Below are 15,404 nucleotides of genomic sequence, written 5' to 3' on the forward strand. Positions count from 1 at the left end.
TAGTTAACCTTTACACTGCTGAAGTAGTACAGAAAAGCCTGGTCCCCATGTAAACAAAAGCTAACTTATCGAGCGCATGGTAGGAAAACCGTTGTCAGTGATAACAAAGCGCTGACACCAGCAGTGTGGTACATATTCGGCGAGTGCTCCACGATACAAACCCAAATGTCTTCGCTTCAGTATGGCGAATCATCCTAATCAGCAGCACTGGCAGAACACAAAACACGAACACAAAGCGCAAGCACACTTTTAAAGCACGAGAGAAATCGACTTAAGCCCGCTTCTTCAAGAGGTGACTGAGCGGCCGGTAAACACGTCCAGAGAAGTAAAATTGCTCTGGCTGCGCATGCGCACACCGGATTTGCACCACCTAATTTCTTAATGCTGACTAGAGAGCTGAATTATTACATTTATAAATGTAAAGAATACGTAAAAATATATACTACGTTAATATGTAAAGCAAATAGATTTTTGCTTCAAAAAAAGAAAGAAACGCAAAAAACACCCCCGGAGACCTCATCCGCGAATTCTACCAAAGTTCTAGAAAAGAACTTTTAGTTAACGTTTTGAAAAAGACTTCTTGTAAAGAACGTTTTCTCAACGTCTTCTAAAAATCTTCCTTTAAAAAGCGTTTATTCAACGTCAAATATTATACATAGATGTCCGCATACCTTTCTAGACGTTTCGAGAAGTTTATACGACGTTTTGTGTTTCTTGGGCTACTGAGTAATCAAGGAGTGGGCCAGAATTAACCATGCACCCGCTTGCCAGCCTATGCGCCAATGCGTGGCACCCATCTTTCAACTACGATCTGTCCACGAGGCACTGAGTAGTTAAAGGCTTAAACGTTTCAAAAAGCTCTTTTTCCCCACACCAAACAGCCGGAGCCTTGCGGCTTCCTCTGGTCAGAAACAATACGTTAGTGGAAGGAACGAGATGCAGACCGTGGACATCTTGTGATCGTCGGAGAGAAAAAATAAAGGTGGAAGGCGGAACTCAGGGAGGGGGGAAGGGGTCTAGCTCAGGTTCTCATTGCCTTTTTTTTTCTCGCGTACCCTCTTTTTTAGGATTGTACAAAGCTGAGCACCAACAAACTGTTCCCTGATTCCTGTTGAAGGCCAGACTCTGGCTGAAACGTCGAACGAAATAAGCTACGTTCTGACTTCTCATAAATGATCGACTTGAATATATATATATATATATATATATATATATATATATATATATATATATATATATAACAGCTGAAAACCGTAGTATCGTAGAACGAGCAGAACTGCTTAGCCATCAGCACAACGCAAGAAAAGTGTTGCCTATGTATTCGTCTGCGATTTGGTGGCTAAAGTCTTTTTCTTCTTTAGTGATTTTTTTCTTCTCATTCTATTTAGTAAACCTTGTAATTCACTGAAGTAAATGACATTGTCGAGAATCTGAACGACGTGTTACACTTCACATTGTGGTGGCGCGTTTTTATCGCAGACGATGGAGCTCGTCCGATGGATGACTGCCATGAACTTGGACTTGGTAAATACTGGAAGACTTGAGAAAATCGATCCAGTTGAGATGATGGTGCGGGGCTCTCTCGACTTGGGAATTGAAGTCATCATATCCATCAGATTGTACGATAGGTGGTTTTATCGCAGGAAAAGAGTCATACAGGTGCGCCAGCGAAACCTCATATGTCTTCAAGCCTAGATATCGAATTCAAATAACACCGTATGTCACACTACATGCAAGAATGTATTATTATTATTGATGGTCAACGTACACGACGATTCTGTGGTCTGTTATTTTGTCTTTAGCTCTATAATGTGCATACATTTTCTTCAGTTTTTAATTGTAGCGATAGTGGTTTAATAGAAATACTTGATCGTAACCAGTGCATAGTAGTGGCCATCAAGCGATGCATAAGTGCTTCAGCGCTGGTGTAGTACAAGAGATGAAGAACGAAAAACATGTTTTGGAAATACCATGTTTATGTTTAGGTGAATCAATGCAGAATGTTTGTGGCAATGGGGATGATATATCAATGGTCTACATGCACCTTGGTAAAAACGCAATATCATATAAAAAAATGAACCTTTTAGAGCTTTTGTATTGCATAGAATTTGAAATATCGTCTTGGTTCGTGGGTGTGTCACCATCAGCTTAGGCGCCTGGGTGTGAGATAGGCATGATGCGGTCGATAGAAGCGGTGCTGTATTCTAGACTTGTGAGAAGCAAAAACGTTTTACGTCACAGTTAAACGTACTAGTAAGATAATCATAAGGTAGAAACCGCTGTTCCCGTTTATGGTACCCTATCGAGTAGAGCATTCATGAGTTGATAGCAGATCAAATGTGCGTATGCGTTAAGGCTTCTCACGAAAGCGCGCAACAGGAATGCATAGGACGAGCACTATATATCTCAACATCTTGCCATCGATAAGATAGCGAGTTCTTGGATGCACATTCAAGGCATATCCTCCACCCCAGCACTCTTGGAAGTCCTCTTTGAATTGCATAAGACGGCAGGAAGACAAAATGCATTTACACCTAAGTATAGATTTTATGCCAAACTACAATATGTGGGGCAACGATCAAGTAATGTACGGTTATCTAACATTACGATGCCTAGTACCTCACCTACTTGTTACGATTAAATTCGTGAAGAAGCATCTTTTTTTTCCTTACTCCTTCTGTCGTGTTTAGAATATTCTTTCCACACTATAGTCCTAGAAAGCTTCAGACATATTCTTAGATGTTTAACGACACAAAAGGGGATGTTCAAGGGTCCTTAAAATATGAACTTTGTTGAGAAATGCATGTCCTACGTGAAGCGTAACATATAAATTCACCAGCAAATAGTAAAAGCAATAGATATAGTTTATTTTGAGCCCCTACAGTTTCAATTATTCTTGATCTTGTTGAATGTCAACACAAAGATGACTGGTGGTTTTTTCTTCACCGCCACAGTTCACTAGAGTAGAATGAGCAATATTTGTTTTTTTATTCGCTCGCAGATAGACTACAGCAAAGAACAACAGACGTGGCTAAGGCAGAGGAGCTACAAATCGAGTTGGACGAACAATAACTACTACGGCATGCTTTTCCTTTTGTATGGAGGTAGCCAATATGAAGACTACACATTCTCCAGCAAAATACTCGCGTACGAAGAACAACGTGAGTTGGGCTGGCATTTTCTTTTCTTCTATTAACCTTGTCAATGCTTGCGTTTGCGAAACACTTTTCCCTATACTGTAGTGCTATATAGCGTGCTTTTGCTGCAGCCTCTATTATCAATTGATGTAAAAAGATTTGGGAGAACGTGCATTTCTTTTTAAAATGAGTACTGTGAGATAAGAGCCAACAAAAAACACTTATAAATTATAAGTATCCCGCTGCGAGAAGGCGTTTAGGTGATTAAATTGCACTGTTATTGCAAATGGAATATCAGCTTGCGCAACACAATCGTCAGTATTTGAAAATTTTCTGATGAATTATTGGTATTATTACCGTATGTCCCCAACGCTTCTAACGTCTTTGGTACAAGTGGAAAGAGATAAATGGAAGACAGAGCGTACTTTGCCCTAATAGACATGCCTGCCACATAAGTCAACGAGATATCGTAGAATATCAACTCAGCAATGTCCAAGGTTGCCTTCGGAAGTATAATGTTGCAACCCAGCTGCACAAAACTGGGAAATATTAAAAAAATAGTCGGTTAAGGTAAGAATCAAGCGTTGCACGGGGCAAACACTTATACATCATACAGGTAACAAAGGTACAGAAACTATCTAAAGCTGCGCAAAAGCGTGTCTATCATCCACTAGAACGTGAATGGCACATTGGGGAAGCCAAATGTCATAACTATGAATAAGTAGAGAGCACCTGGCTATAAAAGTTCGCCTTTTCACGGTCGTGTTCGTTTCTGTGACACCCGGTAACAAGAGCCCAAGCCTATCAAAGAATATAGGTTGCACTATGAGGGAATACGAGGGCGTCATCGATCCCAGAAAGCGGGTACACTTCGTTATGGTAATCCTGAATAAATGCTGATAGGCCACGCAGAAACACCAAATATAGTGTTTCGTTTTACCTAAGACCACATAAGCAGCCGAACGAATCCAAGAAAACTCATTAATCCTTTTTTGAGCTTCTTGTCGACTTTCGGTTCGATAACTCGGTGCTCTGATTGTGGAGCTTGGTAAGGACGCTGTGAATTTGAGCTGCATTACCGGTAACTGTGCGGCACTTCGCATGTGCGACTTGACCTATGGGCCAACCGTCCATGTCAAATATATCAAAGTGTATCGTTGACAATTACTGAAACCGTTGATTGAGAGGTCGAAAGGTCTCACGCAATCATCTTAGTTACGTTGTTGTGCAGCGTTGAATATGTGGCAAGGTCGGCACTATGCGGGTTTGAAGAGCAAACAGCAGGCAGTCCAGGTGACAACTATGAGATGTGTAACTCGTACACTTCCATTCGCAAAGGTGATAACTTGTCACTGTATTATATGCACCGATGTTCATGGGGGTTCTTTACCCACGCAAGCCATTCACTTTTACATCAAGCAGGTCCAGGTCTCCAGTTAGGGTGAACACACGGATTCCCGAGATGGTTTCGAATGCATTGTCATCCATGGAAGCTAGATTGCTCAGTGCGAGCAGACGCGATGATCTTGCGGGGATGGCGAAAAGCTAGGCGTTGGACTGATGTAGCAAGAGCCTCATTGTATGATCCACCATCGCGAGTGGCTGACCGCAGGAGCCAGTTTTCGTCACGTCAATAACCAGAAAACCCGCAAGATTGAGATGTGCAAGCACAACTGCTATGAGTATAAGCTACACCATGGCAGTGAAAACATATCGGCTTGTCGTCCAGTGTTACCTCACTGTGCACGGCCGCCATAGTGGCGAAATATTTTGGGCATACAAGAATTCCTTTGGCATTGACAAGATGTTTCGTCAGCGAACATACAGGCTGCGGTGCGACATTTCCGAGCTCCTCTCTCGCAACCTTTTCGATCAACAAGGTAGTTATTCGAAGACCATTGATGGTTTTGTAAAAAAAGATGGTAGAGACTCCGCCTCGATTTCTCGACGCAAGATGATGACTACACTTTCGTTGATAGGCGGTTGACTGCGTGCTTGCTGAATGTCCTCGCAAGATCACGTACCAGGCGTATTGGGAAGTCACATAAATCACTGGGTGATGCAGCGACTCCTCTATCTTTATAATCTGTGGCTGCAAAATTCGAAGACTTCTTTCGTGGAAAACCGTGTTCTAAGAGCTAATACACCTGGAGATGAAGAGCACAACGTCTCGACGTCCATTTACTGCGGCGCAGCTCCAAGAAACACCCCACGTGCCACACGCAATCCTTCATCCTTCTCTTCTTTTCCTGCACCCTATGTCCACTGGTTTTAAAGACTCCCGGCCACGAATTGCTGCGGGCGCATTTCTGGGAAGCACAACTGTTGAATACGCCACGTTACAATTTTGCCCTCTGCTAGCTTTAGGCTACCGGCACGAGCAATGCCATCATGTCCCGTAGTGTTCCTCAGAACGCGTGCGGGCTTCCAACACAACTTGTGCAGATCATCGTCGCGCACCATCACTCTATTGCCTTCCGTAATACTAGTAATGTCCACCACTGACCGATTATGAGCGCTTCCAAGGAGTAATAAATATTCCTTATACCAGCAATTCCAGAAGTCTTTTTGTTGGTTTTTGTTGCTGTATCCAAGTTTTAAAAAGCTCCTTATGGGAGCTGGGCACCACGTCTGCAGTTTGCAAGTCGGGGAGCGCCGTCAATTGCTTCCCATGTAGGAAATGGGCAGGTGTTAAGACTTCTGGTTCCTTTGGTGCAGAATACAAGTACGTCAGCGGTCTGCTATTTAAGATCGCTTCAATTTCTGCTAGGACCATGCTCATTTGACGATAATGTAGCAGATACCTTCCTAGAGCTTTGCTTAAGGTGTCTTTAGCTCGCCCCACCATACGCTCCCAAAATCCACTCGAGCAAGGAGCATGGTGAGCAGAAAATTTCCACGTGATGCCATGAGCACACATATAATCGCCGAGTTCACTTACCCTAATAGTGTCATACACAGCACGATGTCCTCGAGAAGCTTGTTTAAAGCACAAAGCATTTTCAAAGTAAATCACTGAAGGGAATCGACGATGTGCAGTGAAACGCCGAAAGGCTTCCAAGAAACTGTCTGCTGGGGAGCGTAAATTAAGCTCTAGATGAACAGCGCGTATTACCGCACAAGCGAATAGCACGATGTATGATTTATGCGTTGGTTCACTTTTCAAGTAGACTGGTTCAATAAAATCTACACAAGTTACATCAAATAGTTTGGACCCATTCACTCGGTCAGCAGGTAGCGCTGCCGTAAAAGCTGTCGCAGGCTTCACCCTTAATCGCGCGCACCATCTACACAGCCCGATCACTCTTTTCACACACTGCTTCGCCTTCGTCACCCAGAAGTGCTTTTGGAGTTCCGTAATGGTTGTTGCGACTCCTGCGCCGGTAGCGATGAGTTCAGGTGTAATGTGGTCACCAGTAGGCAGAATCGAGTGTTTGATCCCCTCGTGGTACTCGACATTCCGGAGCCTTGTTTGAATTCTCAGCAATCCGTCCTCTTCCGCAAGAAATTGGTGCAAATCCCGAATTGTCGACGCCTTGGGTTAATCTCGTCCAACCTGGAGGACTGCTAATTCAAGGCGGAATCCTTGTTTTCGGCTAACGGTGTCTACTTCCGCATTTTATTTCACATACCTCGGATTGGAGGTCAAGTATTCGTACAATTCTTCGTCGTTTTCCAACCAAACTGGTCTTTGCCGCCAGGTCTTCCAGTCTGCAAGCGACGTTATTTCAAAATGTTGTTTACGGTTAAGCAGTCTTGAGACACCAGTAAATGGCAAATGATTGTACTTTGTCTTCCTCTCTGATGTTGGTGTCGATACGACGGCAAAGGGCGAGAACGTCAAGTGTGCAGCAGAAGTACAATGCATTTGAAGTTTGTGCGGACATGAAAGTTTTTTTATAAACGGGCCGCTGGCATCCAACGGCTGAACAAGAAATTTCACGAAGCATTATTTCACAGGCATCGCAACTCGGTAAATCAGTTTTGTGAACCAGAAACAAATCGCCTTCTGTTCCGCAGATACAAAAGACATCGTTAGCGAAGAAAACTGCCGGGTCTTATTAATAGACGACTGCAAATTATTCGTATTTCATACTCCAGCCATCGATGTCAACGTGATTAGTGGCACTTAGTTACGAGGTTGTCACGACTGAACCTATAGGACTGAATGCATCAATTGTACCGGAGTCGCGGTCAAAGAGAAAGCAGCACAATCGCTTTCTGTTGGCAATGCGGGGCTGTCCAGAACACGTCCGCTATGGAGTTCTGTCTTCCACCATACCCAGCTTCTCCACCACAGTTTACTATTATATACAGCTATTTACAGCCTATTTACACTCGCATATAGTCCAGCCGTACAAATGGCGGCTGTGATTCACAAGAAAAGCAGTCGTCAACTTCTGTGCACGCTTCACCATAGTGAGAGGTGCAACAACGCAACAATATCATGCACCAAATTTTCTTTTGGTCTCCTGTCTCAGTGGATCAGTAGCCAATGTGCTCGGCTGTTCACCCTAAGAAGACTGGTTCCATCCCGACCAGGATGATCAAATTGCCGTGAAGGCGAGATGTTGAAAATAACCGGAGCCAAGCAATAATAGTAATATCGTTGTTTGGGGTGACAAACCCCACATATAATAATAATAATAATAATAATAATAATAGTAATAATAATAATAATAATAATAATAATAATAATAATAATAATAATAATAATAATAATAATAATAATAATAATATTATTATTAGTAATAATAATAACTATTATTATTATTATATAATTGGTATTGATATAGTTACTAGTATTACTTTTGTTGTCCATTTTTTTCCTGTGTTCAGTTTATTGCTGTTGGAGCCAAGGTCTGTGTTGAGCCGCTTGTAGTTAAAAATACACGGCCGAAAAAAATAGAGAAGCATGGGCGTACCTTCAGCCCAGTTTTCATGCCTGTATAGTAGGCCTCAGGTAGTTTCGTGCGTAACACGACTCCGTAACGTTTTATCCCACAAACGCAATTTGGGCCGGTGATGTGTTGTCTTTCAACCCTTGTTTCTCTTGAATCTAGAAAGTATGTAGTAGTTCTGCGAGGGCAATTTGATTGATGAATTGTGCTTCGTGTCTAATAGCTCTTAGCGGGGCTGGAAAGCACACAACTAGACGCTGATACCAAAATCATAGAGCTCTGTATATTGGCGCAATGTTCATGGTGCTTTATTCGAAAGGAACTGCCACATTCGTTGAATGATTCCCACCTTTGTTCAACTTTGTTTGTATATCAGTTCCGCATGTCTGCCACTAGGCGTAACAAATATCAATATCAGTTGTTTGGAAATAAAGGTGCTGCTACGTATTGTGAAAATTAGAACCATGGTTAGGGTGCGAAAACACCTTTAAAAGCTTGGCAAGAAGTGGTTTTATTAATTTATTAACAGTCTCAGAAGCAAAAGTAGGCCACTTTTTCACTGTGCAGGAGAATGTAACGCTATTTGCTCCCATTTCATTCACCCATATCGGTGTTCATTGTATTCAATCAATCATATCACTGATAGGTGACGAAACCTGTCGCGGCCTGAGCTTGTATTGGTTCCGTTCAACAACCATCCAAAGTCGCTTCACTCAAACGTTCTCTATTTTATTTTTATTAAAACAGCCATGAAAGAATGGTTGACCTTACAAAGAACTAGAAGTGATTGAGACTTTGCGTTTCTAAGCAATACAAAGCGGATGTTTCCACGACCTACACCTCACAGATGGGTTATTTGACGCTGGTCTACGCGATACACAATTCATTCTACTCTTCCATATTCACCACCTCGACGATTCACTTTACGTAGATAATAGCGCTGCCGGTTTGTTATTTTTCACATTCAGTCATAACATGTCTTCTCGGTTATCATCCTGAAAACATGTCATCACCACCACGGCATGATGTTTCGATACTTCAACGTCCACTTTGTCGCTCGCGAACCATTCTGGTTGGTTTAAATGTTGTCGTTCGAAATCAATGACGCCCGCCTAGCTCAGCATTCGTTTGTGACTAACACAGTGCACAAGCCCAGTTTTGTCGAGGCTTGTCCCCTTCCTCCTGATGTCACCACTGATTCAGTTGGCTGGCAACCGAACGAAAGGAAACTTCCAGCCGAAAACTCCATCCATCTCTCAGAGGGAAGCGACGCAGAACTTTGTCATCAGCTAGGCTTCGCGCATGCACTGTCATTGACGTCCACTTGGCAGCTATCCGTGACGTCTCTAAAGGAGGTGCACTAGACGTGTACTTCACGCTTTCTGTCATCACGATCATCATCATCAGCCTGACTACATCTGCTGCAGGGCAAATGTCTCATTGATGTTCCACCAATCAACCTGGTCTTGACGTTCCTGTTGCCACGCTATACCTGCAAACATCTTACTATCTTTGGTCCACCTAATTTTATCTTTTCATTCCAGCTGTTGGCATAGCTTTAGAATGCAATCACTTACTTCTTCAGAGCAGCAGTTATCCTGCCTACGTGATGCGTGCCTTTCCCATTTCCATTTTTATTCATTTGAACGAATATATCCTTAACTCCCATTTTTTATTGACCTACTATGCTCCCGTCCTGCTTCTAAAGGTTACACATGTTTTCATTTCTATTACTTGCTGTGTCGTCCTCAATAAATTAAGTTATCTTTGTAAGCCTCTTTATTTCTGCTCCATATGTAAGTACCGGTAAGATGCAGCTCTTATAAGTCTTCTTCTTGAAAGACGATGGCAGACTACCCTCAATAATTTGAAAGCATTTGCCGTACGTTTCTCGAGTCTGCCATTCATTTCTCATGTCTAGGTGAATTCACAAACTTACCATGCTATTTTCACTGCACCATATCTAGCCAACTACTTCTAAATTGTGTGTTATTCCCCGGTGCGCACACAGAATGAAAGATATTTCAATTTTAGTTTCGCCATTTTGACTGCTTCACTTACGGTTAACCCGTTCTCTATAGAAGGTGTTTAGGATGCGCAAGTTAATACTTTGTGTGAAATCTAATATTCTCTCCCCTGTGGCTTTTTTTTAGAGCCGATGATATATTTTTTTAACTCCATGGTCTTCAACCTGCTTCTTGCCTATAGTAGTATAGGGAGCGCGTAAGCAGACAACATACAGCATTCTTGCCTACATCAGCAATAATGTCACCCACGAGCATGGTATACTGTGTCTTTGTCTCATTAATTGATGAGTCTCTCTTTCCGTAGAAATAATAAACTAAATTTATATTATGGCTGAATGTAGGCGCGTATGCTTGCATGAAATTTTTATCACATACCTCTTATCAAACGTAATTGCAATGCTTCCTAAACTATCAGTTATCTTCATTACTCCCTTATTTTTAGCCATATTTTCACAGATAAGCGAACCCTCCCTTAATTTTTTTCTGTCGGGTATGTCACGAAAGGATAGGATATTTCAGTCTTCAGCAGTGTTTAAGCCTCACGTGTCCTCCTAACTTTGCCCACCCCTATACATCTCATTTACCACCCTCTTATTTCTGTATGAACAAAGCTATTCTAGCCTTCCTTGATAGCATTATAGCGTTAGACATACCCAAGTTCATATAGCCAATCGCGAGAATTCGCCAACAGCTTTGAAGTAGGACTCAACACTAGCCAACACATCCAAGTACGAGCAGTAACTGCCTCACTGTTGGGAAACATGACCAACTACACAGCAACATTATTTGCTTGTAAGCTACCGCTAGCTGAAGCAAGAAATCATTAGACAACAATAGCAGAAGTTTATCTAGGTATAGAGAGTCCTGAACAATTATTTTCCGGTCCTGAGAACTAATACACTCTATCAGATGATGGCTGGTGAGCTGTACTTATATTATGCGAGAAAATTCTGGACAGGGCAGAGAATGCAGATCGCGTATATTGTCATGCGCATTAAGATTTTGCCGCTAAACAATGACTGCAATGACCTATGGTTATTTATACCGTTGATGTATTGCTACGCTCACGTGCCTGTACTTTTAATATTAAGACAGTATGCGATTCATTCTTGGGCACATAATCTATATTTTATTTGGCAAGTAAATAGTTTGGCAGGCCCACACTATCCGGAATTGTGCCATAGGACTTTCACACGATGTCGGAGAAATGTTATGTAAAAGTTGTAGAAATATTGTGTAACAATCTTTTGGACTGCAAGGTGTGTTGGTTACAGTGCTCGATCTTTGACAAAGGAACTGTGCGTCTTATCCTGCTCATGGAAGGCACAAATGTCATGTTAAGACAAATACTAGGGCACCAAGCCTTTTGATTTTTGTGGAAGGTAAATAAATACCGGTGGTCAGGTTTCCGGAGCTTTTCACAGTGGTGTAGTTGGTAATCATAGCAAAGATTTCTCTCGTAAACAGTTAAAATCTTCTTGTACCGAGGATAACTAACTTTTTTCTTCTATCTGTAGTACGACGAATAGAAAAAGCCACAGTCAACTGGAACCAGTCAACGTTCGTGAATATATCCGATATGGGCTTCGACACATCTCCACACGTCACTGGAAGTAGGTGCAAATATTTCACTATATGAAATATAACCTACGTTGGCCTGAGAGGTTGTGAATAGCATATGCTGATCTATAAACGTTGTCGATCATCATTAATCCCGATAAAAGCAGTCGCATATACGACATAACTTGCACATGATATTGTATGGTCTGGCTGAAGTTGAGTTTAGTTTGTTTGGCATTATCCTTCTCAATTGACTGGAGAGAACAAATATTCGAAGGGTGGGTGAATCGCAGCTATGAGAAATTTGTGAAATCACTATTGAAGTATTACACTTATTGTATAACTTCAAAGAGTATATGCGTTGCGTTTCAATGGTGTTCTATTGTGCGCTGAAAAGTGAGACTTACAGAACGCCTTTAAAATCGACAAAATGCGCTTTATGTAGTGTAGGAGCCATACTTGCCTCACAATAACATTACCACTCTTGATATCCAAAGTTAACGCTTTAGAAATACGTTTGTTTCCTATTGTCATGCATTTTATGGCATCACGCCGGTGTCTCGAACACGTTACCCACTGGGCACAAGCGGGCCACCGTTACACGAGAAGTAGAATATTTGAGACTTTCCTAAATATACTTGCAATACACACTCACTTATTCTGATCAGTAACACACAATTATTACAAATATAGCATTTGATAAGACGTTATAACACTGCGCATAATAAATCTGCGCTACAGAAATGGTACCATTTTAAGGCAAGTTTTATGCGGCAAACAATTTTGTCACTACTATTTTATACGCGAAAACATAGAACAAATATTCAAATAATGAGTGGCACGCTCAAGACGCTGTCATTCGCGAGATTGGAGTGCATGTCTTTGTGTAATGCTGCTGTTGAATCTACTTTTGAAATGAATAATATGGGGCAAATGTGAAATGCTTGCTTATCAAAGGCCGCGCTAGAAGACACCTTGTGACATTTTGTGCAACAGCACACCCATAACCTCGGCTCTCACGTCAGTGTTCTTTACTCTTTAAGCTCGGTGGGACAAAAATTTCTGACTGTGTCATTAATGTCTTTGTGCAGCTCACTTCATTACATCGATAATATAATACGTGGCTATTCTGTATTATACAAGCGAAGGCCAAAAATTGGTGCTGATATTAGCACGTATATAGCAATAACCACGTGGATATGGTAATGATGTGACAATGCTATCGTTTGCCCTCTTTACTCATTTCTCAACAGAGGACTGGGGGGCCTTCTTTTCCAAGTACACCGAGGGCATATATACGGGCTCCGACACCATAGAGTGTTACCCGCACAGCACTATTATCATCAAGAAGCTGTTCGAAGACAAATACGTTGGGAAAGCTGGACTGCAATACCTGGTCGCTTGGAGCATCTATAGGCAATTTTTCGAGTTCACTGTGCCATATTTCTTCCGCGGTGGCAGAAAGGCCGACGAATCTTGCTTCGTGCACGTCAAGAATGTCATGAACCTTGCAATTCTCAGCCACCACTTCCAGACATGTATGTATATTCACTGTTCACCTCTCGCAAAACCACCTTCATTTCGCGATTGGGTTAAGGAGACAAGCTGAAAGCAAATCAGTCGCGGGGAAATGGCACCAGTTTCAGTGAATGAAATTTTATGGTAGCAGGTTACACGGCAAGAACATGGGGCAGATAGCACTCACGCAATAAAAACAAATTGTCTCCTAAAGGGGCCCTGCAACACACTTTAATAAACTATCAAATGAATTATAGCAACATAAATAACGACGCCAGCCTGGCGCAGGAACTGGCTCTGTCGCAGCTGGTACGAAAAAATGGCACAAAATCGATGGAGCAAAGAAAGCGACAGCCGGTTCTTTTGGCTACGAGCACTGCAACTGCATAAAAAAAGCGACATAAGGAACAACTTATGCGGCACCAAGTGCATGTTCACCGCAACAGGCGTCTCGTCTCTAGATGCCGCGTCGATGCCTTCTGCCATGCGATCTCGCAGTCTACACACTATGCCCCCGCACACTATCTTTTACATCTATAGGACAATGGTGTTGAGTACGACAGCGCCTTAGCAACTAAAGGTTCAACAACTGTACATAAAACAAAGATGGCTGCGGGTTAGGTGTTGAACCAAGGCTAGTTAGGCTAGCGAAACTTTGTTATACATGAATATGACCGTTTACTCACGTAGCCGAAGCACAGCTCGAAAAGAGAAATAAAATATGCACGCATTCTACAGGTAAAGCAGACACCAGTACCACTTACAGCTACTATGATTATTGGTTGTAGACATGAAAAACTATATTTTCATTGTGCACCCATAAATACATTCACATAAATAACTGTCGCATCAAAACAGAAGACGTTGGAGCATAAAGTTAGTTTGGTCTCTGTGTTTAAAGCAAGGTTGTTGGTTCATGATTTTATAAAAGGATCTCCAATAAAGTTATTTTGTCTCCAATTGCCAGGCATTTCTCGGCCATAAACTTTGTTTACATAATCTAAAAATATTACAACAAATACTATCCGGACTTACACTAGAGCTGAAAATTTTTTGCGGTTGGAACATTCCTTTTACTGTGGCAGAAAATGACTGAATATACATTTCTCTTGCTTTTGGCCAAACTTATTTCAGCAGGTAAATCAATATAAAGTTTTACTTGCGACGTTACTTCAATTAACAAGGCCAATAGAATTCTCTAAAACCCAATGTGCCATGGCAACCATTCTCCATGTTGAATGCGCTTTGCTTATTTTCTTTTTGCCGGAACATTCAAAGGGTTGTGACAGGTCCACCTTTTATTTTATAACGCGAAGACTTTACTGAAATCACTCCCGCATACTTGCCTCCCAGGTCAAGTGTTTTTCATAGAATCGCTGGTGGTAGAATTTCGGGCTTGGAAGTTTTCCTTAGAATGGCCCAAATGCGTTTATTGCATGCTTGCGTAAAATATAATAATGGCAAGAGGCATTTATGGGCAATTAGCGGCAGAGACACATTAAATAGGCTGCGCTGAAAAGAATTTTCCTCTAAAAGCTTAATATTTGCTACAATATGAACATGAATTAAGTAAAAAAACAATAGGTGTGACATATTTGACCTGTTACTTATCATTGTACGAAGATGAACGTAATTCAAAGACAACGACCTGCTACCGTATGTATGCCAATGCTGTGGATTTTTAAAGCTTTTTTGCCATCGTTAATCTTATTGTCATTGGCCTTAATTTCACGAACTAATACTATGGATACAGAGTTAGGCAACAAATTGTGCATGCATATTTTTCTTCTCCGCAGTGGTTACACCTGGTATGATAGGCGAAGTGAGGCACATGGCGTTTCGGATCAAGAATACATTCTGGGAGGCTCTGAACTCCTCAAGCTGGCTCTCCTCCACTTTTCGAACACGCTTTCTGACCAAGTTGGATTTAGTCAAGTTCCAAGTAGGAAGCCCAGAAGATCGATTAGACCCTGAGTCTATCGAAACGTTTTACGGTCAGTACTTCCAAGCTCAGTGGAGAAAATTTTGAAGGTCGAAGCTTAAAAAAACATATACATTGGTCATGAGTGGTACAAAGCTGGAAACACAAATTACTACTTGGACATAGCGGCTAAATGCAGTCGGTAAAGCACGAAGCTTTTATAGCAAACAACAACTAAGCGGCAGAGCATCTGTGCCAATTTTAGGCATTACATTCATGAGAGTGCTTTTGTTTCAGTCGCTGAACAAGCATGAGTGCGTATTTGCTATTCATATTGCTC

The 15,404-nt window shown here is 41.8% G+C and overlaps 1 protein-coding gene across 1 annotated transcript in view; it reads left to right on the forward strand.

Annotated features, from left to right (window-relative positions):
* The first annotated feature begins 3,046 nt into the window (after positions 1–3,046).
* The window catches only part of LOC142803347 (uncharacterized), a 28,749-nt gene continuing 16,391 nt past the window's right edge, over positions 3,047–15,404 (forward strand). The window contains exons 1-3 of the mRNA XM_075888464.1: positions 3,047–3,161; positions 11,583–11,678; positions 12,879–13,163. Coding sequence (XP_075744579.1) covers positions 3,083–3,161; positions 11,583–11,678; positions 12,879–13,163 — 460 coding nt within the window. The 5' untranslated portion in view covers positions 3,047–3,082. The remainder of the gene's footprint in view (positions 3,162–11,582; positions 11,679–12,878; positions 13,164–15,404) is intronic.

The sequence above is a fragment of the Rhipicephalus microplus genome, chromosome 3 (assembly GCF_043290135.1).
Source record: "Rhipicephalus microplus isolate Deutch F79 chromosome 3, USDA_Rmic, whole genome shotgun sequence".
Taxonomy (NCBI): domain Eukaryota; kingdom Metazoa; phylum Arthropoda; class Arachnida; order Ixodida; family Ixodidae; genus Rhipicephalus; species Rhipicephalus microplus.